At 39.3% G+C, this 27,937-nt stretch overlaps 1 protein-coding gene across 1 annotated transcript in view; it reads right to left on the reverse strand.

Moving 5' to 3' along the window:
• Positions 1 to 27,937, reverse strand: part of DSCAML1 (DS cell adhesion molecule like 1) — a 480,720-nt gene that overhangs the window by 30,863 nt on the left and 421,920 nt on the right. Inside the window, exons 14-18 of the mRNA XM_031961331.1 lie at positions 27,214 to 27,342; positions 15,650 to 15,817; positions 13,556 to 13,626; positions 8,881 to 9,121; positions 1,601 to 1,747 (exon numbers count right to left, since the gene is read on the reverse strand). Coding sequence (XP_031817191.1) covers positions 1,601 to 1,747; positions 8,881 to 9,121; positions 13,556 to 13,626; positions 15,650 to 15,817; positions 27,214 to 27,342 — 756 coding nt within the window. The remainder of the gene's footprint in view (positions 1 to 1,600; positions 1,748 to 8,880; positions 9,122 to 13,555; positions 13,627 to 15,649; positions 15,818 to 27,213; positions 27,343 to 27,937) is intronic.

Consider the following 27,937-nt stretch of genomic DNA (forward strand, 5'->3'; position numbering starts at 1 on the left):
CATTTCGAACCAGTGAGTATTAGGGAATGAAAACTTATTTTAGAATGAGGACAAGATAATTCCACAACTAAATCTGGAAAGTCCTCATCCCTTCTGTCCTGGATTATTGCTATGGTTTCCTAATTGGTCTCTTTGCTTCCAGTTCTTCCTCTCAAATCCATTTTCTATATATTTGCCAATAAAGCACAGAACTGACCATATCACTCCCCTGCCCAAGAAGCTTCAATGGCTTCCTAGTGTTTTCAGAATGAAATACAGATTCCTTAGTTTGTCATTTAAATCCTTCACCATCTAACTTGCACCTCTTTGCCAAGACCTATTTTTCAATATTCTTCCTTTCAAACATACTACCTTCCAGTTGAACAGGTAGATTTACTGTTTCCCAGAATTGAAATTCTCTCTTTCATTTTTGTGTTTTTATGCAGGCTGCTTCCCATTCCCAGAATACTCTCTTTTTACCTCAGCCTGAAGATTTTTTTTGCCTCTTTCAAGGAGACAACCCAGGTGCTTTCTCTATCCCACAAATTACTGCTGCCTTTTTGTCTTCCCATGATCTTGTATTTAGCTGTTTAAATGCTGTACCCTGCAATGTAAGGTTTTAGAAGGCAGGGATTAATGTTTTGTCTTCTTATCTCCACTGCCTAGCACAGTGTCTTTTGCACTTAAATGTTTGTTGAAAAAAAATTTCATTGACTGATTGATTTGATCAATCAATCAACCAATCAACAAATAGTTATATTTAAGATGTGCCAGGCTCTTTGTTAAAACTGGTGATATAAAAAAAAAAATTCCTTTCTCAGGAAGCTAATATTCTTTTGTTTAAAATTAATTTTATTTTTTCAAGTACAAGTATGTATTTTCTCTCTTCCACCTCTCTCTCAATAAATCATAAACAACAGAAAAATAGACTCTCATAACAAACATGTATAGTTAAGCAAAACAAATTTACAAAATTGATTGTGCCCCAGAAGACATTTCTACATCTTCAGTCCACCCCTTCTCTGTCATGAGCTGAATAGAACTAATGTTTTGATGGCGGAACCAACATATCTCTAAGTTGGTAATATAAGATAAATCCAAAGTCAATGGAAGGTAGTTCTAGATTCTAACAGCTGGGAGGTGGTGGTGGACCAAGAAAGGCCTCTTTCAGGAGATGATGCTTGGGTTGATTCTTAAAGGAAGTCAGGGATTCTACTAAGAGGGAGAGCTTTCCAGGCATGAGAGATAAATCTGTGCAAAAGAATGAAGATAGGAGATGGACTATCTATCAAAAGGAAATAGAAAATTTTGGAAGGATTATATGACACTGGATTTTCTTGGCCGTTATTCTCTACTGTTACTGTATATAAAACTAATACTCATTTCTATACTCATTTCTACCTGGCCTGACTTCGAGATTAGTATAAGTAGCACTTGAATGAAACATTTTCCAGCTCTTATAATAATCTTGTCTTACCTGGAATAAATGGAGCAGAGCAGGAGTTATTTATGTATGATCCCCTTCTTTCCAAGTGGAGGAGAAATACAAGTCTGCTCACAAAAGACAATATCCATTCTCTTTTTCTCATCTTCCTAAAAAGTGAAATCCCTATGTACTCACCCCCATCCATGTACAGAGACCAAAAGATGACCCGGTAGCCTTTGAGAACGCCATTAAGGGTGCTTCGTGGTGGCTCTGACCAGGAAATGACAGCTACATCTGAAGTAATGGACAGGGCTCGGACATTCTCAGGAGGCTGGCTGGGCACTGTGCCGGAGGAATAGGATGGAAATTAGACTGAGGGATGGGGGAGTGATAGAACAAAACAAATAAGCCAGTCACCTCCATGAAGCTGAATCAGTGCATCTTTTATTTTTGTTTTAAATTAAAATTCTAAAATTATATTTATTTTGTATTTTATTTTGCCCCAGTTACCTGTAAAAGCCAATTTTTGACATTTGTTTTTTAAAACTCTGAGTTCCAAATTCTTTCCATTCTTCTCTCTGCATTCCCCCCAGCATTGAGAAGGCAAGCAATTCAATATGTTATAAATGTGTAGTCATGCAAAACATTTCCATAATAGTTATGTTGTAAAAGAAAACACAGACCAAATAAACCCCTCAAGAAAACTAAAAAAAAGTATGCTTCAATATTTATTCAGAACCATCACTTCTTTCTCTGAATAAGGACAGGTATGGATAACAACATCAGAGCTGTCTTGACTATTCTATTGCTGAGAATAGCTAAATCATTCACAACTGATAATTTATAATATCTTACAATATTGCTGTTATGTTGTACATAGAACATTTCACTTTGTTGTCTTTTCAAGTTTTTTTTTTTAAGAGCTTCCTGCTCATAGTTTCTTATAGAACAATAGTATTCCCTCATAATCACGTACTATAATTTGTTCAGCCATTCCCCAGTTGATGGATATTTCCTCAATTTCTAATTTTTGCAATCAGAAAAGAGTTTCAATAAATATTTTTCCAATATAGGTGCACTTCCTTCTTGTTTTCTTGGTTTGTTTTTCTTTTTTGGGATGTAGACCTGGTAGTGCTATTGTTAGGTATGCATCCTTTTTATGACCCTTTGGGCATAATTCCAAATTGCTCTCAGAATGGTTGAATCAGCCAGCAATGTCTCATTTTTTCTCCACATCTCCTCCATCATTTGTCATTTTCTTGTACCTTTAGGTTAGACCTTAGGGATCTATGCTTATCTGATGTGCAGATGTTACAAAACCAATAAGGACAAGGAGCTAATCCATTGGCTTACAGGTTAATGAACCAAGAATATCTCCACAGTTTAGACCAGAGATCAACAAACTATGAAACAAAAAACAGGGACCAGGCTTAATTTGGCCCTTGAGCCAAATGGTTTGTCAACCTTCATGTTAGATTCACCCCAAAGGATAGAGACAAATGTAAAGTCTTATTATTTGAGTTAAAAAAAAAAACTCCACAAATGTAAGCTAGGAGAAAGCATGGTTAAATAGGATTTCATCTCAAAAAAGATTTTCTGGGGGATTTTAGTAAGCTCAATAGGATTCAAAAGGGTCCTGAGGCAGCCAAGAAAGCCACTGCATAATGAGAAATGTCTAGAATGAGAAGAATAATAGGTTTCTCATACTCTGCCTTGGTCAGACCACAGCTTAAGCTTTATGTTCAGTTCTGGGTATCATACTTCAGGAAGGATGCTGGTAAGCTGGAAGATATTAAAAAGAGGACAGCTGGGATGACTTTGACATGAAGCTACAAGAGGTTTTGTTTAAGGGACTGGAGATGTTTAATCTGGGGAAGCGAAGAGTTAGGAAGTAAAAATACTTTTTTTAAACACTTGAAGGGCTGTCTCTTGGAATAGACATCTGTTTGTCCCAAAAGGACAGAAATAGGGTCAACAGATGGAATTTTGGCTTGCCATACGTTAAATATTCCCAAATATTAGAGCTATTTGTGATTCTGTCACTGTGACTTAGGAGATACTGGGAGGAGTAATGTGAAGGTTCAGTGAGCTACATTTCCTTGAGGTTTCTAAGAATAAATACTTCCACAGGGTCCAAACCCATTACTGTTTTAGCTCAGTTAGGTGTAGTCCTAATAAAAATCAGTATAACTGATAAGATAACTTCCAGACTTACAGCATCCTCCCTGTTCAAGGATCTTAATAGTACTGAACAGAGCCAGAGGGAGACCTAATTGCTGCCCTGAGCTACTTAGAATTTAGTTATACATACTAAAATTTCCTTTGACATACTCTTGTAGCATGGTCCACTACACTATAATGCTTAGTTAGGCTCTTCACAGATAAACAACTGATAGAAGAAATAAAGGTAATATGTTTAGTAAAGCCCAGAATATGTTTAGTAAAGCTTTGGGTACATGGTGGATCTGTGTTCTCACCATGTCAAACCATGGATCCTAATAGAATGGAGTCAGTTGACTGTCAACTCTGGCCAGAAATTGAAAGAGCAACCCCAGGGGCTGGGAACTCCTGAGTAAAATGGGGGGATGACTAGAAAGGTTGGGACTGCTGTACTTTGGGGGAGGTAACAATGAGTCACCAAAGGGAAGAAATGGTGTCTGTGGTAGGATGGGACTTTCTGGGATCAAAGAGTCCATCTCCCTGATGCTGTACATAAATATACCCAAACAACTCCAGATAACATGAGGCCTTTTTATGAAGATCTCCAGGGAAGGAAATTATATAACCTACCCATTCTACTGCTTTTTACCCTCTCACTTTATGAGAAGCCTTCCTTAGTTTTAGTCCAAATCCTTCTAATACAGTTTGGTGCTAGAGTTGCAATAGTGTTTACATCCAGATCCTCTCATTGTGTAATGGCAAATCTGGGGGAACATTGATTTCCCCTAGTGTTACTTGGATAGAACACCAATGGGACTTTCCACTGCCTATTGAAGGGGAAGGACAAAGGACAGACCTAATCTGCCTTGCTCTGAGTGGGAGAAAGGAAGTAGAAGCTGGATAGAAGGTAATTAGATCCTGTTGCCCCACAAGAGGCAACTCTAATTTTTATGAGCATTTAAATGATAATACATCATCCTAACGATCCTCTTTGAGAATGATTATTGTTTCATATTACTTAGGTGTAAAAATATAAGCGCCATGTAATTAGGGACCGAGTGTAATAAACTAATACAGATAGCCCGTTCGAACAAAATGAAGGTAATATAATTATGGAAAAGACACCATTGTTAAAGCTGGGGCCCTTGAATACCCCAGGAGGAGTGCTAATATTGCCAGGAAACGATCAGGATTTGACAGGATAACGAGAGCCTTAATTAAGTATGAAAAACTGCTGAGCAAATGTGGCTGGAAACTTTTTTCCTACCCTCTTTGTTGGAGAAATGACTCCATGACCATTGCTGATCTCTTCCTGATGGAAATGTCAATGGCCCCAGGGGAGAGAAGAGGGGACAGAATGATGGAAGACCCATAGCTGCTGAAGGTTACAGGCAGGATAGGCCTTGTCCAACTGTTTCCCATTATGGTCCTGAGTTAGACTAGTGATGCTGGGATCCACTTGGTAACTTGCTTCACCTCAGTTTGCACCCTCTTATCCCCATGGGCACCCCTACCCAAGCCTTCTTCATCTGGCTTTCTTTCTCCCAACTTCAGTTGAAGGATGAATAACTTCCAAAGAACAATGGATTTTTTAAACCTTCACTTACCCAGTGATCTTTTTCTCACATTTCAAAATGCTTTTGAAATTCCTACCACTTCTGTCCTAAATTGGACCATGTAAAGTCAGTACTAAGCACAGCAGCTGTTACATAGTAAATGTTTAATTTTTAACTGAATTCTGAACTGATCCGATGAGGGGGAGCTCTTCATGTGACCCCTTCTTACCTTGTAACTTTCCTGGCTACCCTCCACCATGACCAGGACCATACCCTCCCCATATGGTCATATATTTTGTTGTAAAAGTTGGCCTATCACTTTTAATTGGTCATAGCCTTATCTTATTTTGTTATCTCTTATGTCCTAAATTCTTAAGGCAGCAAGGGTGTCATGGTAACTTCCAGATCAGTAATGTAGCCCACCCTGTTTCTCTTCTAGTGGATTGCTCTACTTATTCCATACCAAGAGGAACAGAGGAGGAGTTAGGTATTAGAGAGGCTGGAGATTTGTGAACTCCCTAATTTTTTTTAATTAAAGGTTTTTATTTACAAAACATGGGTAATTTTTCAACATTGACCCTTGCAAAACCTTCTATTCCAAATTTTCTTCTCCTTTCCCCCACCCCCTCCCCTAGATGGGAGATACATGCGTAACTCTAAATTTAAAATTTAAAGAGGTAAAAGATGATGAATGTTATCATCTTGAATCCCACAACTCAAGTAAATAACTTAACCTTTGGCTAACATGCACCTCATAAATTATTGAGTGTGTTTCGTTACTTGTTTCTAAGATATTTGCTAGCATTATGAACTTTATCAAGTCTCTTGACTGCTGTCTGCCTCAGTTTTCTCATCTGTAAAATATGCATAATGACAGCACCTACCTCATAGTTATGAGAATTTGATGGGATAATGTAATTAAGTGTTTTGCAAAGTGCCATATAAAAAGTTAGCTTTACTTCTGTCTCCCTCTTCCCTCTCTTTTCCTCATGTGTGTCTCTCTCCCTGTCTGTTTTTCTTTTGACTTTCTCTTCCCTAGGCTTTTCCTCATTCTTAAGTACATTCTCTTCCTTTTTCTCCTTCATATGTACATCACTTTCCCACTATTTCCTCTTCCTGTCTCTTCTTTTCTTCTTCCTCCTTTTTCTTTCTACATTTAATATGTATTATTTTTGGCTTTTCATGTATATGTGATTTCTAAGAGACCTTGAGGATTGGGGAACTCATCACCTCCTATTCACTGGAACATAGCTTTAATTGTTAAGGTTTACCCTTAGGCTAAACTAAAATCTGGAAGAGTGTATTAAAAATAATATTTTCCTTTTTCTTAATTTAGAGAAGGGAATAGCTCTACTTCTTGTCTTAAGTCCTTGTAATTTACAATATGGTACTTAGTCCATCATTATGTGCAAACAGATATTTAACAGAAGGCTCTTTGAAGAAGACAATAAGAATTCACACTCATGTAAGCTTATAAAGTGCTTTCTCTTCACCAATGTCCTGATAAAGAGAATTGTCATTGTAGTTACTATCCCATGTAACAGATGTGGAAACCTAGGATCAAGAAAGGTAAATGCTCTAAGGTACATCTGTTCTCTATTGGGTTCATTTTAGGAAGGGCACATCTAGGGGAGAGTGCTCAAGATAGTGAGATAATTTGAGATCAGGACATAGAAAAATAATTTGGAAGAACCAGGAATATCTAGCTTGGAGAAAAGAAGATTTAGGGGGTATGTGATAATTATCTTCAAGTAGTTAATGGTCTGTCTTGTGGAAGAAGGACTAGATTTATTTTAGTTAACTTTGGGTGGAAATTGGAGAGGCAGATTTTAGTTTGATCTAAGGCAAATCTTATGGATTAAAGTTATGTAGCAACAAATAGGAAGTGTGAGTTCTCCATCCCTCAAGGTCTTTAAGTGGTATCTGAATGATTAATTGCCATGGATGTTATAGAAGGGATTCCTGTTCTGGTACAGATTAGATTAGGGACTAAGGTTCCTTCCAATTCTAAGAGTTAGTGACTGAGGGTCATGTAACTAGTACGTGTGAGCCAGAACCGCTAAGATCATAAAACTTGAGAGCCAGAGGTATGATTCAAAAACTAATGCTTTTTTCAGGACATTACCAACCCTAGAGTACCTCAAGGGACACAAGGATGCTGAGGGGTGGGAGGGAGCTTGACCCTCTCCTTGACCCAGTGTTGTCCACTTCCCTCAGCCTGTCTCAGATGTATTTACTATTTACTACAGATAGTAAATACTTATATTTACTTAATGGGAATATGCATAGAGTCACAGTATGGGGAGTGGGAATCACTGGGAGAGGAAAAAGAATAACCAGAAAATGAGTTGGGAGATTGGGGCAAGTGGAAGTGATTGGGGTGGAGGGAAGCATTCCAAAGGACCCTGAATCCCTTCATCTCTGGGAAATGAAGAATTTATCCCCATTTATATGCTTTTCAGCTGGGGTAAGAGAAGGGAACCTTATTCTAGGGGAGAAAACAGAGGAAAGGCTGAGGATGGTGAAGGAAGACAGATTCTTAAGTAGAAAGCATCAAAGTAGTGGAAGTTTATCTCTGGGGACAGCATCCTCTTGTTTCTGTGCACTTTTCACTTCTTTCCTTGTTTTTTCTCCCTAAGTACTATTCTCAGACTCCTGGAGCCTTTGCCTCTGGTCTCTGATGAATTTACAACTTCTTTCTCCTCCCCTGGAAGGTCAGGGTGGAAACAGTTTTATAGCTCTAGGGTTCTGACTCTGAGTTTGAATTCAAATTCTGCCCCTAATCACCTGTATAACTTTAGGTTGTTAGTTACTTCCCTTTCTAAGACCTCAATTTCTTCCCCTCTGATAACAAGAGGCTTAAGTTAGTTTTATCTCCAAATCTTGCCTCTGTACAGGGAGCATCCAGTTTCTAAAGAACAACCAGATGGGGAGATGACAATACGGGATACAAATTTCCAATGGTAGAATTTCAGGCATGGTGATAAACCCTTGGGGGAATCTTGAGATGTGTGTGAACTTTTTGGTAACCCTCAAATCGTCTCTGGGAATAGTAAAGTCTGCCTTGCCAGGGCAGAAAATAGTTTCCTGAAAAGTGCACTAGGATCAGACATCCTAGATTTGAGCTCTAACTCTAACCCTTTATCATGTGGTCTCAGGCCAGTCATTCCCACCCCCATGTCCACTCTGGGTTTCCTTATCTGTAAAATGAGAGAGTTAAACTAAGAGATTTCTAAGGTTCTTCTTATGATTCAGAGTCATTGATTTTGGGTTTCAGGAAGTAGAGATCTGACTTAGGGGCTGATCTGTAACTGATCTTGTATTTAAAATCCCAGCTTTGGAAAATAGAGTACAGCTAGCATTTATACAGATGAGAAAACTGAGGCAAAGAGAGATTAAGTGATTTGGCCAGTATCACACAGCAAGTGAGGATTTGAATTCAGGTCTTCTTGAATTCCAGATCCAGTACTCTGTCCTCTGTATTTCCTAAATGCCCTGGAAATTCTTTCATGGTTCTGGGGAGAAAGGATTGGTCTTAAATTATTCTTGTCTTTTGATGGGGCTGGAATTAATCCTTGACTATCTTCTGAAAAGTATCAAAGGTTCTCTGTTCTCTCTTTTTAAGTCTAATACTAATATGAATTAATTTAATTTAATTTAATATGAAATACTAGCTAGTGTTTTCTACTTGGGGAATAGAAGAGTATTTGCCAACAACATTAAAATTAAAAATAATAATTGGTCCCCTTCCCTCCTTACCATCCTCCAGGGTGGTGGCGTTGATCTCGCTGGAGGAGGGGCCCGTCCCTGCCCGGTTGAAGGCCTGGACCACCACCCCATACTGAGCAAACTTCTTCAGATTGTCCAGGGTGTAGACCTCGCTGTCTCCGGTGGCCTTCATCTCCACAATGCTGTACTGCCCGTTGCTGCCCGGGCTGTTCTCCCGGTAACCGATCTGGTAGCCACGGATCACGCCATTCTGGAGCTCTTTCTTTGGGGCCTGAGAGAGGGAGGGAGGGAGAGTTACAGAGGGGGACATGTCCACAGCCTGGGGGCTGCACCCACTTTTTTTTTAGGAGAGCCTGGGCAGCAGGAGTAAGAGGGAGCAGACGACTGCTCTGGTCTTGCGAGGGTGCTCAGGTAAAGGAAGGGGGGCCTGGGAAAGGGGGATTTGTAGGGTGGTATGTGTGAGCATGAGTTCAGGATATAGAACCCGAATATGGGGAAGAAAGTGGGATTCTGGGAATTGCCTCTGGGTCTCAATCGCTGTTAGTGCCACTGGACAAGGATTAATATGGCCCTACACCTTCACATTTACACTCCAACATTAAGGCTTCAACACACAGTCATAATTAGCACAGGATCACTGGGATTTTGGCTTAGAATTAAGAGTTAGAAGGCACGTGGACAGCACTTGCAGTCTTTTGACTGAGTAGAAACCAAGTACCTAGTTAGCAAGAAAGAGTAAGGAAGTGGGAAGCTCCCAGGTGACTTGTAGTGGCTGACCCCCAAACAAACTCTTTTCTAGACCATGGGCTGCCTCCTCTCCCCTTCCCTCTGCACTCTGGTTTCCCTTGCATAGTTTGAGGGTGGGTTTCTAGGCTACTTTCCCAGAGGGAAAATAGCCAGTTATGACTCTGTATTTAGGGAAATTGGCCCACTGGAACTAAGTGTACCCATCTAAAAATGGGAAGATAAGATCAATGCTAGGCTTAAAAACAAAGAAGACAATTAAAAAGAACCACGCACCTTTTATTGTGTTTAAAAAACACTTAGGTTAATAAAACCCATCAGACTATTTCTTTTACTTCATTCAAAGTATTATTTTAAATTAATTTCATTGTTTTTTAAAAGACTATTAACTTAATAAAATGGCTTTTTAAATTAACTTAATTTAGGAAGCACTTTTTAGAGATCTTTTAAAAAATGTTTATTGTTGTCTTTTGTTTTTATATCACCTTCGTTTCCAAATATATTCCTCTTCCCTCCCCTCCCCAGAGAACCATATCTTGTAACAGAATAAAAAGAGGGGAAAAAAAGCAGTTCAGAAAAAAATAATCATGTCAAATGAGTTTGGCAAAATACATAGTTTTTCATCCCTATGGTCCCCATTTCTATAAAGAATGAAGGGATATGCTTCTTATTGTCTCAAGAAGATGCTTTAAAAAAAGTTGAATATTTATTCTGTCCTCAATAAAGCATTTCTCTGCATTTGGGTAAGCTCTCTTTATTAATTGGCAAATGGGTTCATTTCTGCACTTGAAACTTAATATCAAAATGGAGCAGATACATGGATAAATCACACACAAATACATTTCTAAACACACTGGTGTACATATAGTATCTGCACACAGAACCACGTCCCTCCACAGACCCTGACAGGCACTTCCATCTCTCCTTGTTATCCTGACACAAACCGACACACACCATGATAGACACATATCACACATACCCTGACCCACACATTTCTACACACACACACACACACACACACACACACCCCTCTCAGGTTTTAAATCAATCTTAACAATATTTCTCTGAAGCATTAAGAAATCAATAGGGCTGATTGCAAATTTATGTTATAAAGCCAGGACGATCCATCTCATTGAAAGAGTCTTAAGATGAAGTGACTTATCTTTCAAGTGGATCTTTATTTTTCATTAATCTGTTTCTTGGTGCTAAAAGGAAGGAAGAAAGAAAGAAATCCCTGGAGAAGCTGACCCAAAATTTATTGACCAGTTGGTTTATTCTGAAGTTCTAACTTTCTAATCAATTTTATTTTTCATTATGTGACTTTGGAGAAATAAATCTGATTCTAAATTTTTATCGACTTCCTGGCCTGTGTTTTGTTGCCAGAAATTTTGATGTTTTACATATTTATCAGTTCCTCTCTTTTGCTCAGTCCTCCCCTGTTAGATCTGCTGGCTTTCCTGAGAAATGGACATACGTTTCAGAATAGACAGGATAGGAGGACATGAGGATATGGGTTTTGTTTCTGAGTCTTTGAGTCAAGGAATGTCAGTTCTGGGGAAGTGGTCGGTGCTGCAAATCTGAAGACATCCTGGGTTTCAGGGGAGTTTTTTTTATTGCCTTCGGTACCCTCCTGGATTTTTTTGATTGCCAAGATCTCCATCTTGCTTCCTATCTGGGTATTTCTTTTAGGAAGAGTGAGTCCTGGGCCACCTGGGAGGGCATACTTTGGTTTCCTTCTTGGAAAGACCAGCAAGTCATTCTCAGTTCTGTTCTTGACCTTGCCCCAAGCTTACTCTGTTAGAGATCCCAGGAGCAGTAAAAAGTAATTGCAAGAGTCTTTCCCATGAAGTGGTTATAGTTACCCTATATAGTAGGCTTGGAAACTGTCTTGGTTGGTGAGAGTCAAATAACCACCAAATCGTCATTATTCTGATCCAAGGATCAACAAGAAGAATCATGAACTTGTCTCTTCCCTGCATGGGGCTTAGGACACTCATTCCTTAGTTTGTCCTTTTATATCCTCTATAGGGAAGATAGTTTTAGTCTCTCACTTTCTATTTCTTCTCTTCTCTTACCTAAATCCTGCCCTTTTAAACTTTTTTTAAAAGAACATTTCCATCTATTTTTTGTTCATAGCTACCCTATGAACTTCCATTCTATAGGAAGAACAAGATGGAGGCAGCCTGGGTTCTCTCCCTTCTTCTGCCACTAATTCAATATGGGGCCTTAGGCACATCAATTCACTTTCTCTGAGTTTGGGATTTCTCCTCTGTAAAATGAGGGGTTAGCCTAGGGCGAGGTGATTTCCAAGGTTCTGACATTCTTTGATTATGTTCTCATCGCCATTCTACAGATGGAGAAATAAGTCCACAGAGACTTAAATGCCTTCTTGTTTTGTATTAAGTAGTTAATACATGCTGAATTGAATTCTTATCCAAGAGCACACAGCAAGGTAGTCCTTCATTGGCTGCCTCCAGCCTACTTTTCTAGGTTTTTTTTCCACATTAATCCCCATCACATACTTTCCATTCCAGTCAAATTGGCTGTCTGCTGTTGTCCAAGCTCAGAGCTCCATCTCCCTCCTTCATTTTTTCCCTCCCCCTCTCAATATGCCTTGAATGCACTCCTTACCTCTATCTTGTAGAATTTCTGACTTTGCTCATGCATCAGTTTTTATGCCACAGAAAGTAGGAAAAATGTTTTCTGATCTCTCAAATTCTAGTGTACACACATTCTCTCTCTCTCTCTCTCTCTCTCTCTCTCTCTCTCTCTCTCCTCAAATAATCATGTATATACTTACTTGTTTATGTTACACCCCCCAGTAGAATGTGAATTAATTGAAGGCAAAGGCAGATTTTAATTTTGTCCATGAATCCTCAGCACCTCTTGGCCCCCAGAATCTTATAACAAGTGCTGGTTGAATTGGATCAGATTGGTTTAGTTTATGGGTCATAGCATTTAGAGCTAAAAGGGACCAAAAAGATCACCTAGCTCAATGCTCTGATTTTACAGATTAGGAAACTGAGACCCAGAAGAGGGAAGTAATTAGAGACTCTGCTAGTAAGAAGTAAAATGAGGATTTAAATCCAAGTTCTCTGATTCTACACATCTTCAAGGCTCTTTCTGCTATCTTACTTGTTGGTAGAGATGAAACTAGAATCCTTTCTAAATAAGTGACTTTCTGATTCTCAGTACAGTTTTCATAATAATATACATTGCCTTTTTGAAGTTCACACAAAACCAAATCCAGCTCTTAATTAGTTAATGATGGTCCTACTTTTCCAGACTAGATTAGTGTGACAAATAGGTGTCCATTTCCATAACGTTGGCTGATGGGTTCATTCCCTGCTTAATGATAACTTTGGATATTTGAATCACCTTCCATTATTCCCTCCCTTAATCTTACAATGTCTAAGAGCAGTGGTTCTTAAAGTATGGTCTAGAGAATCCTGGGGATCTCTGAAATTCTTTTAGAGGGTCTACAAATTCAAAAATAGTTTTTATTTCCAATATGGTAAACGTCTATAAATATAATCCAGATAAACAAAAACGCTTTGGAGAGATCCTCAATAATTTTTAATAGGATAAAGATACTGAAAACAAAAATTTGAGAACCACTGTCTAAGAGGAATTTAGAAGAGGGTTTAGAAGCAATCAAAGAGTGTCAAATTCAAACCTAAATTAAAAAATAATCTCCTAAATAGAAAATAAATTCTCCAACTCAATATGGTACTCCTCTGGGTATCTTGCTGCTTTTTAGGTTGCTAGGTATATTACAAGATTGGGGAGGGAGAAAGTCTAGGGAATATTCTATAGGACCGTGTATACACACACACACACACACACACACACACACACACACACGAAGGTGGATGACAGGAAATTATAGTTCACATGGAAGAAATGAACTGTGAGGTTCTCCTTTCACAATTCTTTCGGAAGTCTTGCCAACTCCACTCACCTTCCAGGTTACCTGAATGCTCTGAGAAGTCACAGGTTGCAAGGTGACATCCATGGGTGGTCCATCAGGAGCTGAAGAGAAAGCATAATTATACCATGTTTAGAAGCAGGGGAGAGACTTTTCTTGCCTCTATTTTTTTTCCTCACCTGAGTAGTCCAGAGATAGAAAAAAAATTACCAAATTCCTTACTTGAAAGTAGAGAAATGCTTAATATCCTTAGCTTTGTCTTCTCTCCTTAAGACTGAAACTAGCAATACCCTGAGAACATCTTTTTCTTCTTTTGCTCTCCTTAAATGACAGCAAGCTAAATTTGGCTTAGAAAAAAGGAAGAACTTCCTGGTAGGAAACCATTAAGTGCTAGCATCAATGGAGATTTGGTGACTATGGCTCCTTAGGAATTTTTAAAGCATTAGATAAATTTCTCTGGGTAAATCTGAATTTCAAGATAATATGGCAAAATCCTAGCCAGCTATACCAAATTTAGAAGCAGAGAGCTGCATGAGATTTCCTGTAAGCAACCCCTAGGATTTTAAGACCATGAGGGCAAATGACTGAATTGTAGCTAATTTCCTACAGGGAACAATGAAAAAGCTTCTTTAAGTCACTTTCGGCACACAAAAGATGTGAGCAGATGATGTGGAAACCATAGAGAGAAGGAACATATGGTAAAAGAGATGGGCTGGACATTTTCTTTGGCCTTGAAGTGATTGTCCTGGATGATAATGAAACAGCTGCCTCAGTCTCCCATTTGTCCATGGGAGGGAACAAGTGGCCTTCTTTTGTCAGGAAAGTTGTGTGTAGTGGGGGTGGGGGAGCAGAGATCAAAGCCTCCAGGGAGTAGTATTTTAATTTGTAAATCAGATGCTGCTTCGTTCCCCCTCAGAGAGACATTAAACTTGGCCATAACAAGGCTATGCTTAGACCAAAAAAATCCCTTATTTGTGCACCTCAGAAGATCCCTTTTTTTTTGTTGATATCTACCCCCAGAATTTTTTAGCGCCCATCAAGGGATTTTTCAATATAGGAACTCAGCCAGGCTTATATAATGTACTTATACTTCTAACCTCTTCTTCTAGAAGAAGAAAACTTCTACAATTTGTGTCCAAGTCCCTCAGGACTCTGCTCTTCTGAGTGACTCTGGGTGGTAAAGGGCTTTCACCCTTAAGCAATGATATTAATGCTGAGAATGCTGGGAATTTCTATTATGGTAGGCTAAGAGTAGAAAGGGAATTTCAGATTGGGGTGTGTGTGTGTGTGTGTGTGTGTGTGTGTGTGTGAGAGAGAGAGAGAGAGAGAGAGAGAGAGAGAGAGACTTTTAGTGCCCTTCAAATTATGGCAGGAAGTGCCCTGGCCCTCTATGGGAGAACTAAGACATGTAAGGTCATGTGTTTCCTCCTAACGGTTAAGATTTTCAGAGGGTCAGGGACACATCTACTGGTCTCATGTGAATTTGTTCCACTCTGGGGCTAACACTACAAGAGCCTATTTTTTGTCTCTGCCCAGATTCAGTCCCCTAAGATTATCTATAAGCACCACAATATATCAAAATCTCCAGGGCACAGAGGCGGCCCTATTCAGGGAAGAGTGATGGTCTGGCTCTCTTTTAGTAGGAGTTGGAGGCTGAAGTATCCCTCTGAAGCTTTCCACTACTGCCCCGGCGCTAGTTTAGGCAGATAGAGCACAGCTAGTCTCTTCAAACAAGCCTGGGCTGGGGAAGGAATAGAGCACCGCTCACAGGGCACTCAGTTCAGGCGCTTGCCTGTAAGGCTGCTACCAAGGACAGCTACTATAGCTCAGAAGAGAAGAAATTGGAATCAGAACCACACAGTTACTAAGAAAGAATGTCCTGGATTCTTAAGATTATCAGTGTAACTTCATTTTATAGGTGAAAAATGAAAGTGCACAGAGGGGAGCGAATTGCTCAAAGTCACGTTGGTTGTCCATTTCCTTTTCCTACCTTTCCTGGTGCACATCTGCCCAGTTGTGTGTTCCTAATGCTCAGCCTTGACACCAGTATGTCACAGGGAAACTCAAACCTCCCATGCAGGGGGAGCAGGGGAAAGGAGGAATGGTCCAAGGAAGAGAGGGACTCACCAGCTTCCTCTGTGCTTATGGTGAGCTCCTTGCTGGGCTCACTGCGACCAATCTTGTTGAAGGAGTACATGCGAATGCTGTAAACAGAGGCAGGGTGAAGGTCCACGATGTTTGCCTGGTTGATGGTGGGTGAGATGTTGCGGGTGGATTGCTTGAAATCCCAGGAATCTAGGGGAGAAAAGGACACAAATCTCATGGCACTGATCCCCAAACAGAGGTTCCTGCAGGTCACGCATATGGCCCCGAATTTTCTTGAATAAAGTCCCAATCCCAGTCCCAAACAATGAAATTTTCCAGTTTCCAAGGAGGACAATTTTGGGGGCTTAGGAAAAGGAATAAGGAGAATAAACTCTGAAAGACCCTAACTCCTAGGAACCTTAGGAAGGAAGAAGGCATTCATACAAACACAATAAAGGGCTATCAAACTGTGCATAACATTTGAGGCAGCAGTGTCTCTACTAGACCTGTATCCCAAAGAGATCTTAAAAAGGGAAAAGGACGCACATGTGCAAAAATATTTATGGCAGCCCTTTGGCAAGGAACTGGAAACTGAGTGGATGCCGATCAATTGGAGAATGGCTGAATGAGTGATGGTACATGAATGCTATGGAATATTATTGTTCTGTAAGAAATGACCAGCAGGATGATTTCAGAGAGGCCTGGAGAGACTTACATGAACTGATGCTGAGTGAAGTGAGCAGAATCAAGAGATTATTGTACATAGCAACAACATTATGTGATGATCAACTGTGATGTACATGGCTTTTTCAACAATGGGTGATTCAAGTCAAGTCCAATAGACTTGGGATGGAGAGAGCCATCTGTATCCAGAGAAAGAACGATGGGGACTAAATGTGGATCACAACATATTATTTTCAGCTTTGTTGTTGTTGTTGTTGTTTGCTTGTTTTTTGTTTTCTTTCTTATTTTCCCCCTTTTTGACCTGATATTCCTTTTTCAGCATGATAATAATGGAAATATGTTTAGAAGAATTCCACATATTTAACCTATATTGGATTACTTGTTATCTAGGAAAGGGAGAAACATTTGGAACACAAGGTTTTTCAAGGGTAAATGCTGAAAACTATCTTTGTATGCGTTTTGAAAAAGAAAGCTATTATTTTTTTTTTTAAATTATAGACAAAAACTCATGGCATCTGAGTCAAGGTAGAGTAATCTAATCTCATTTAACAGCAATTTAGGATACAAAAGACCTATGATTATGAGGAAGCTAATGATGATGATGATGATGATGATGATGATGATAATGACAATGTTGAGAACTGATAATTATATAGCATTTAAATCCATTATCCCATTTGAATCTTCACAACTCTCCTATTAAGATGGTAATACAAGTGTTATTTTATCTCCATTTTATAGATGGAGAAACTGAGGTACACAAAAATTAACTGACTTGATTAAGATAAAATTAGGAAGTTTCAGAAATTCATCTCAAATGTAGAAATCAACTCTAAGTTTAATGTTCTTTGTATCTTTCCATGCTGCCTTTGTGAAAAGGATCTTTAATACAATGCAGAGCAAAAAAGAAGTCCAAATACAAGGTTTATACAAAGTCCAGAATGCTGATTGAGTACTCAGGTGCCTATTTATTCTCAGAAATCCTGTTATACTGTATCCACCCAAATCCTTTTTATCCTCTAAAACCCCATTCAATTCCCACCTCCTCTTATTTGCCTTTTCCATTCTTCCAGCTCCCCTTAATCACTCTCCCCTCTGAATTCCTTTGGCTCTTAGAATGTCTTTCCTCTCTCCCTCCCCTGTACACACATTTTAGTACTTCATGGTAGGTTGGCTCCTTAGCATCTTTTTTTGTATGCCTTATCTAGGCACACAGCTAGATGGGGAGCTCTCAGGGAGTACATCCTGGACTTCTGCATCCCGTAGGAAGGCTGGACAGATACTAGGTACTCAAAGAATGCTTGTGCATTGATTAATCCAGAAAAGGAACCATCCGTGTATTTTTCTTCTCTGATCCTCAAATACCTGGTATAAAGCCATGCACTCTGAGAACACAGTAACCACTTGTTGCCTGCTGACTTCCCATTTATTTATGTTTGAAAGAGTGAAAATGCTATGTTATGTTCCATATTCAGTTCCCACACCTCTCTCTGGGTGGAGATGGCTCTCTTCATCACAAGATCATTGGAACTGGTTTGAATCATCTCAATGTTGAAGAGAGCCACAAACATCAAAATTGATCATCATATTATCTTGTTGTTGCTGTGTACAATGTTCTGGGTCTATTCACTTCACTCAACATCAGTTCATGTAAGTTTCTCCAGGCCTTTCTGAAATCCTCCTGCTGGTCATTTTTTACAGAACAATAATATTCCATAACATTCACATACCATAATTTATTCAGCCATTTTCTGATGGGCATCTACTCAGTTTCCAGTTTCTTGCCACTATAAAAAGGATTGCCACAAACATTTTCCCTGCTTCCCATTTTCTTGGTTTCTGCCAGTCACAGGGCAGCAGGAGACTCCCTGTCAGGACTGATTTTGCCAAAAGTTTGCTGGTGAATTTGACCTCTTGTACTGAAACCCTCTTTGATGTTGATGAGAAACAGTTTTCTTTAGTCTCCCTACCCCCAATCCCTTCTTCTAATGCATCTAAGTCAGATTGGGGAATATCTGGCTGATGTTGCAAACTCAATTAGAGCAGTCTTCTGACCCTGAGATGCAGAATCACAGGGTGTGTTCTTTTCCCTTCTCTAGAGCCTTTCATGGCTCAGTTGGTTTTTGGCAAATATTGTATCTTTTAGTATTCCTTTCATATGGGCCCAGCTAACTGAGATGAACATATTTCATTAAGGTTGCTCTTTCCCTTTCTTCATCAAAGGCTCTAGAATGCAGAACATTCTTTAAAAAAAACCCAAGGGGGAGGCTGGGGAGATGTCATTACCCTCAAGTCTGGGGACTGTTCTGCTAACATGAGCTGTGCTCGTTCTGGAGGAGAATGACTAAGGCAAAAGCAGCATTTGTGTCAGTGGGCTGCTCAAGCTCTATTCTGCATCTCTGATTTTCTTTTTCCAATGGGCCTTGGAGCCACATTATTACAATACTTCTGTGGTAAGCAGAGGATGGGGTGTGTATCATAAAAGCTTCACGACCCTCACCATAGCTTACAACATTTACCATACCAATATAACTCCCTTCATACTAGCTCACAGTGCCACTGAAGCACACACATATACACAAATATACCCCACAGTACACTGCTTCACAACACCAACTTACTCTATAGTGGCTCATAACAGCAGTTTGGAATATTCATCACAACTCATAGCTACCACCTTGCAAAACTCCCATTGACCACTCCGGCACAACTCTGAACATATGTATAGCTCACAGCCCTCCTCACAGCCCACACAAACTAACCCTTAATAACTTAATAAAAACTACCATTTCCAACCCAGACAAACAGCTGACCACACCCAGAACAGCAACTACTGATGTGGCTCAAACAAGATGCCAGCCAATATAATAGCTGCGGTCTATAGTCCTGCAACAGCTGACCACAGCAGAAAGCAATTTTTTGTCTTGGGGAGGTTCCTTCAATATAGAAACTTGCCTTCTTTGCTTGGGAAACAAAGAACAAATTTGTTGCTGCATTTTACAATCTGTACAGGGCTATCTGGTAGATATGTATGAATGGTTCTATTTATCATTCAGTTTTCATGTATTATTACTCTGCTGCCTGGGGCCAAGAGAAGTCAGCATGAGCACGTGGCTTGGAAGGGGCAGATTTGGTTATTTCCTTAGGAAAATTAGTGAAATGAGGACCAGCTAGAAGGTTGGCCCGGGAACCACTAGGGCAGTGGCTGAGATCACTGTTAGGGCTCAGTTCTCAGAGAGTGAGCATGGCCCAGTTCTCTCGAGAGGACCTGTGTTTGAATATTGGTTACACTATTTATGATTGGTGTGACACCGGGAAATAAATTCTCTGTTCCTAAACCCAAGTTTCAATTCCTATACTGTTAAGATGAAAGGGTTAATGATCCTTGAGCTCCTTTCCCAGTTCTCAGTTAATGAGCTTATGCTTGGAAATGATCTAGAACCAGTGGGTTGGGGGTGAGAGAGGAGAGAAGAAAGGAAACAAAATATTGCAGTATTTAGATTGGATTTTTGAGCAGGGAGTTGTGTTTGTTGACTTGTTTTTTGCCCTAGGAGATAGATAGATGGGAGTCAAGAGGTCTAAGAGAAGCAGTGGAAGTAGAATACTTAGTGGAATGTCTTGCCAAATTAATTGAGGGAACTCCTGTTGAACAGGGATGGGAAATATTTTAAAGTGACTTCCTATGACCAGAGTGAGTTTGCGGTAGAAGACTGTTGAATTAATTGAATTAATTGTTGAATAAACAGGAGCTTATTTAGACTCCTAAAAATACACACACACACACACACACACACACACACACACACACACACACAAATAGATATATGTTCCTATACATGCATAATAAGACAAAATGCTGTCTGTATAAACCATACCTTATTCACATATACATATGCAAATACACATTAGCCCATGAAAGCATAGAAAGCATAGAGTTGGAAGAGACGTTAGATATCCTAAGTTTTCTCCTTTTATTTTATATAGAGAGAAACTGAGACCCAGAGAGGGAAGGCTGCCTTTTCTAACCTTTGTCCCCTCTGAATATCTGGGTTAATGCAATAACAATCTTAGTGATATTCCCCTTGATTGCATATAGTTCTGAGAAAAGGTGTGTGTCTGTTTTGTACTCTTCTGTAAGTGCTCTAAAGACAGCATTCTGTCTTCCATGCCTTTCCCATACACAACTCTAGTGCAAAATTCAACAACAACAAAAAGACACAAGAGACATTGTTGATTAACTCATATTCAATTACACACCCATTTATCAGTATCCTGATCTCTGAAGGGCTATTTGTAGAGGGCGATGACCAGCTATACTCAAAGGAGTTTCAACCACAGCACCCAGTTTTTGAGTTTAGACCTAAGAAAACACTTCCTTAAAGTAGGGATGGTCATGGGAGGGAGGCTGCTAATTTACCTGGACAAAGCTGCTACCCGGAGATTCTAGTATCAGAGACTAAAGGCCTTTAAAAGTAGGATGAACACTTTCTGTGTGTTTTAGGTTCACTAGAGTTTGATGTGAAGGCAGGAGAGTAAATTAAATGGTTCTTAAGATACCTTCTAGCCTTGAAATCCATTGGTGTTTAAAGAAGCCAAGTCCTTGCTGAATGAGAAGTTTGCCTCCAAGCAGCTTTGTCCATGTCAATTAGTGCCTCCTCTTCCCCTCTCCCCCTCCCCTACAGGATCCTTTGTCTTGCTAAAGGGGCCCTGATTTCAATTTATTTTACTTTATTTTATTTATTTTTAAAGTCCATTTATTCATTTTATTTTATTAAATACTTCTAATATTAAATTCAAGGTGAGAGATAGTATGGAGTAATGGAATCAGGAAGACCTTATTTCAAGTCCTATTTCTGGCTATAGGAATAATACAGAGTTTGGGTTCAGTGTGCTAGTAGACCCTGGGATGAGCATTACTCTTGGCCCTTTTTCACTGATCTTTTTGTCTTCCCAGAATTGTGATTTTATTGGTGTAAGGAGATTCCCAGATAAAATTTTCCTTCATCAAAGTTCTGTAGTTTGTATTCTTACAGAGTTATATAAGAATTTAAATGACTTGTCTAAGAGGTATAGATGGGAATGGAGAGTGCCTTCCTAGTATATTGGCTACATAACCATGGATGAGTCATTTATCTCTCAGGCAACTCTGTAAGACATTGGTGGAGGGAATTTTTATCCTGGGAGTTCCTTATACCAATGGGATCACAGATCTGGTCTCCCTCTTGTTCCTCCTTGTACATTAGGATATAAAAACACTGCTTATCAAGGTACTGTAGCTATAAAGCCAACAATGAAATGGTCCTGCCTTCAAGGAATTTATGTTCTTGTAGGAACAAGTCAACATGCCCATATAAGTAAAGAAGAATAAAGTAATGACAACTGGGGAGATCAGAAAAGGCTTGTAGGAGGAGTTGGTACCTCAAAGGAAGCTAAACCAATGAAGGAATGAGATGCAGACTCAGGAGGAAGTGTACGGTAGAGTTTTAAATGACTTTTGGACAAGCTGTTTTTCTGGGTTTTTGGAGGACAACCGTCAAAATGAATCGAGGGGGAAAAAAACCTTGCAAAAAATGTTGCATATTGAATTAATTCCCAATGTGAGTAGGTTTCCAGAATTACAAACCCTCCTTCCCTTTCTAATGCCTCTGTGTCTATTCTTTCTCTGCACCTCATTTGTATAACATCATTACTATTTGTACCTTAAGTCTGTCAATCTTTCTTTTGAGTTAACCTATTGTTGATGTAAATCTTAAACATATAGTTTACATTGCCCATGTTAAAAAAAAAACAATTCAACCATATTTAAATAGTTTCTTCATGTTGAGTTCCTTAAAAATGATCTTTGATATTGGCTTTTATATGCTAAATTTTAGTATTTTCTTTCCCCCAAGTTACATGTAAAAACAAGTATTTAATATTGGTTTTTAAAATTTTGAGTTCCAAATTCTCTCCCTTCTTCCTCTCCTCTCACCCTCCCCTATAGAGAAGGCAAACAATTTAATATAGGTTATAAATATGTAGTTAGGCAAAATATTTCCACATGAGTCATGTTGTAAAAAAACCTAGATAAAAAAACCTCAAGAAAAATAAAGTTTTAAAAAAGCATACTTCAATCTGTATTCAGGCTCCATCAGTTCTTTCTCTGGGGATGGATAGCTATTCTCAGCAATACAATGTTCCAAGACAATTCTGAAGTACTTATAATGCTGAGAATAGCTGTCATTCACAGCTGATCATCCCACAATATTGCTGTTACTTTGTACACAGTACATGTCACTTTATGTCAGCTCACGTTAAGTCCTTCCAAGTTTTTCTGAGGCCATCTCGTTCGTCAGAAAAATCAATTTTCTAAGAATATTATGGAAGCGGCATGGCTAAACCACTGTTTATCTGAAAAAAGATATTTAAGTTTTAGTATCCTGTAGTATCAGCACAATTCATCAGTGTTACCAGAGGTGGTGGTACACACCTATAATTCCTGAAGCTGATGCTAGTGGATTGAGATTGGGAGCTCTGATTTGGCAAGTTGGCAATCCTGCACTTTGTCCTAGATAGATCATATCCTCCTCATCGTCTTCTTCTTTTCTTCTTCTCATCCTTCCCTTTTTTTCTGAGTCTTCTTTCACAATATGACTGATGTGGCAATATGTTCAACATGATTGTACATATGTAATCCATATCAGATTGCTTGTTATCTTGGGAAGGGGGAGGGAGGGAGAAAATTTTGGAGTTCAAATATTACAAAGATGAATGTAAAAACAATCTTTACATGTTATTGGGAAAAAGAAAATGCTATTCATTTTAAAAAAGAAGATATTTTGTCAGCTGTGAAGAGAATAGACACTGGAAAGGGAAAAGACTAGCATCTGTTGAATAGTGTAGGAAAGCAGTGATAAAGCTTTGTACTAGGGTAATGGCCAAAAATGGAGAGGAAATGGATATGAGAGTTGTTTTGGATGTAAAAGTGAGAAGACTGAGCACCTAATTCATTACAGGAGGCAAAAGGAGAGGAAATATTCTAGGATAACTCAGAAGTTGCAATTAAAAATAGGGAAGGTTGGAAGAGAGACAGGTTTTGGGGATGGAGGAAGATAAATGCCATTTTTTTAACATGTGGAGTTTCAGGTGTTATCAGGAGAGAGATTGGTATTGGACATACAGATTTGAGCATAATTCACGTACAGATGATAATTGAACCCACGTGAACTGAGGATCATTAAAAAAACAGAACAAAGAGAGAAAAGAGAAGGGCCAGAACAAGAGAACATTTCAGACAATCACAATTAGAGGATGAGAGGTGTCCTTTTAAGAGTGAGAGATGTTTCTTAGGAGATAGCCATGATTAGTGGGTGAGAAATAACTCAACCATGGAAACTTAAGAGGAGCGGTCACACATATAGCAGGAAAACAAGGAGATTGCAATATTAGGGAAGCCAATGTGGGGAGAATGCTCGGGAGGAACTGGGATAGCATAAAAAGCTTGAGAGGCCAGAGTAAGAAATGAGAAAAGGCATTGGGTAGCTGAGCTTGTTGGTATCCTTGAAGAGAGCAATTTCAAATGAAAATAGCTTTTTATGCTGATAAACTACTGGACTGGGAGTTCTTAAAGGGCAGAAGTCAGATTTAAATAGCATTAAGTTTTTTATGTAATGTTTTCACTTTTACAAAATGTTTTCCTCTCATTTCCATTTTATTTCTTCTTTTCTTTTCCCTAACACAATGCAGTAATTCAAATTCAGATAGTAGCTCACAGTTTACAAAGCACTTTCCTTATGGCAATCCTATAATGAAGGTAATGTGAGTTTGATTAGCTCATTTTACAGATGAGGAAACTGAGCTCAGAGAGGTTGACCAGTTTTCTGACCTCCACAGCTACTAAGTGATGACACTAGGATTTAAGCCTAGGTGGTCTAACTCTGAATCTAATATTCTTTCATCATGACATGTCACTTGCTTTAAACACTTAATAGGTTCTTTTAAAAAAAGATTTATTCATCCTTATTTCTCTGTAATTTTTGTTATTGTTGTTTAATCATGTTGTTCTTCATGACAACATTTAGGTTTATTTTGGCAAAGACACTAAAGTGGTTTGCCACTTCCTTCTCCAGTTCATTTTACAGATGAGGAATCTAAAGCAAATGGGGTCAAGTGACTTGCCCAAGATCACACAGCCATTAAGTGACTAAGGTCAGATTTTAACTCAAGAAAAGGAATCTTCTTGATTTCAGGCCCACTACTATCATAGTCATTTCTAAATATGCCCCCACCAACTTAGTGTCTTCCCTTAAAATACAGAAAAAAATTAAGAGTCTCAACCAAAAGAACTGTTTCATATAATTATGAGATTATTCATCTCATATAATTAAACTCATATAATTAAAACTCAGTACATACAATAGGCAGTCTCTCTGACTGAAGGAGAAAAAGACATTTCTGTATTAATTCTTTGATGCAAGAAACATCATTATAATCATATACCATTCTTTTTTATTGATCATTCTTTTCATTTCCATTATGTATGCTATTTTCCTTGTTATTAATGTTTACAGGCTAAATATATATACATATAAAGACACATACATATACATATATCCATATATATTATACACACGCATATAATATCTCATTTACTCCTTACAAAAACCTTGTGGAGTAGGTGCTATTATCCTCACTTTACAGATGAATCTGAGACAGTCAGAACTTAAATGACTTGCCCAGGTTTCCATTGTGTCATCTAACTGACTAACACATAAACTCTATATCCTTTAGCTCATTTATACATACAACAATATCATTTTGTATCAGTTCAAATGTCATTCCAATTTTCTTTGGATTTCTCATATTTTCATGCCTTGGGATACAATTATATTCTATTACATTCACATGAAACATTTTTTTTTACACAATTGATGCATCTTTACTTTGTTTCTGGTTGTTTGCTACTATAGAAACTGTTTTTTGTCTTTCTAGCCTTCTCGTTAGATTGGGGAGAAGGGGTGAGAGGGTGAGAATTTGGACCTGATAATAAAAGTGAATGAAAAAATTATTGTTTAAATAATTTAGAGTATATTACAGGCTTGTATAGAATGTGATTATGTATGGGACTTTCTGTACTGGGGATACGTGTCCAGCAGTAGACTCTTTGGGTCAAAGGAATATAAACAGTTTATTCACATTAGGATCTTAATTCATATATATCAGGTTGAATGAAATGGAACTAGATTAACCTGTCTTCATCTTCTTCACCTTCCTTTCATCCACAATCCTTTCTAGAATCTCAGATGTGATCTCCTCCAAGTTTTTGTTGCTGGGATCCTAATAGCCCAACCAGGCCTTAGGGAGGTTCTGGGTACAGGTAATAGGAAGACAATAGTGGTAGGAGAAGGCATGAGGTGTTTCACTGAGCAATGGGGAGAAATATCTAGTGACAGCCTAGGTATCCCCTGGACAAGAACGCCCAGATGTGAGTAAAGATCCTGCCATTCCACATCAGCATGGAGGGAAGATTGAATGTGCAATGCCATATGGAAATGTCAGTCCAGATCTCATAACCTTGCCCTGTGTACCTTGCAGGTGTATTGTTCCTAATCTCAAAAAGCACTAATATACTTCTTTCCAGTTTTCCTGCTACGATTCTAGTTCAGGTTTTTATTCTGTGCCTTCAATATTTCAAGTCTCCCAAGTAGTCTCCCCAGCTCCAATTTCTCTTCCTCCAATCTATCTTGCAGAACACAGCCAAATACGGTTTCCTTATACAATGCGTTGATGGTATCAGTCTGCTCTTCAAAACCTTCAATGACTCCCTATTACCTGCTGAAAAAGTCCAAATCCCTTCGCCCAGCATTGAAGAAGCCCCCATCTGACCCCAACTTACCTTCTGAGCCTCATCCCTCATTTTGCACCATATATTTCAGGCATATGAACTATTTGCTGTATCTTAAACATGTTCTAAAATTTCTCAAACCTGAATTTTTGCTCATGCTCATTCCTACCAATAATCCCCTTCCTTCCTACTCTCAATCATTGCATTTTTGCCATTTTAATCCTTTCTTCGATGTAATATGTCCATCTTCTTTAATTGAGTTTTTGTATGGGTGGGCTTCCAGTCCCTCTAGAGAGGCAGTTGGAAGGGTGTAGATGGAAGCCTGGACTTGGAATTAGGAAGAGCTGTGTTCAAATTCTATCTCAGGTTATTTACTAGGTGTCGTGACCTTGGACTCTTGGAAAGACGGATTGACAATGGATTGACAATGACAAATTCTATGATACCTCACCAGCCTGGCCATTCTCCTCTGATTTTACTCAACATTGTCAATATCTTTCCTAGCATGGCATAAAATACTCCAGATGTCATCTGGCTGGGGTCAGAGTCTGGCGGTTCCTCTGTCGTCCAGTCCCTGTTCCCACAAACTTACTCTCTCCATGTCTCTCCAGCCTTTCCAACAAACATTTGCATCCTTCTCAGAGTTTCACCAATCCTTGATCCTCTCCCTTTCCAGAAAGTCTTCAGGCTAGCCAGCCAGCTTTACTACTCATCTGGCTAAAGTGGAGACTCACCCAAGGGAAGTGGGCAAATTGCCCGTTAATCAGATTGTCCGATTTGACTTTGACTCCAGGGTCAAACAAGGGAGACATATCCATCTGCCACAAAGTTGAGTTAAAAAATTCACTCATTTAGATCCCCAACCCTAGCAAGAGTTTAAAACTAACACTGCATTTGCCATTCTTGTGTTGCTTTGGAACAGTAATAGTCCTAGCTATAACGTGTATAAGGCCGCATGAGTTCAGAGGACCTTGGGATTTGTTTCACTGGTGAGATGCAGGGCACTGAGCCCAGGGGACTGCCAAGACAGAGCAAGTCTTGTCCCCCATCCTCCTAGCACCCCCCCCCACATACACACACAGACACAGCTGGCACCTACCAGATTTGTTTTTATATTCAATGTCAAAACCGGTGATGATGCTGTTCCCATCGAATCTCTGAGTCCAGCGCAGGTTCATGCTCCGGGCCTTCACTTCCCGGATCTCTAGCTCAGGAGGGTCTGGGGGCTCTGGGATTTTTGGGTGTAGGGGAAAGGTAGAGGGGAAGGAAGCCAGTAAGTAACAGTGAAGTTTTCTTCTCACCCTCACCTTCTGTGGAGGTCTTAGGGCCCTCTTTACCTCTTCCTGAGAAGGGATTAGGTGTCCCTGATGTGATCAGTTTGGACTTAAGTCTTTTGTTGGGATCTGGGTGAAGGATCTAATCCTTGTGTCCTCAAAATTGAATTTAAAATCCCACCGTTGACTTCTGCCTCATTTTCCTTGACTTCAAGGAAGGCACTTGAGGGTGAGGGTTTTCTAGGGATCTCCAGAGTCAAGGACCCTCCCCAAGGGACGACATCCTTGGAGCATTGCCAAGGAGAGACCCACCAACAGGAACCCTGCTTATCCTTCTCCCAAAGAGGAAATAATAGGTTCTGGTCCCATTCAGCTCCATCTATCCATTTCTGAAATGGGCCAATAGGGCATCACGTAGGCTATGGTTATCACCAACTTTTGCTATCCTGTCTTGGACCTGATGTACATCAAATGCCTTTAGATGATTCCCTCCCTTTGCATTTCCCCTGCCCACATCTATGACTGAGACCCACCCCCTTCCTCTTCAGA

The sequence above is a fragment of the Sarcophilus harrisii genome, chromosome 3 (assembly GCF_902635505.1).
Source record: "Sarcophilus harrisii chromosome 3, mSarHar1.11, whole genome shotgun sequence".
Taxonomy (NCBI): domain Eukaryota; kingdom Metazoa; phylum Chordata; class Mammalia; order Dasyuromorphia; family Dasyuridae; genus Sarcophilus; species Sarcophilus harrisii.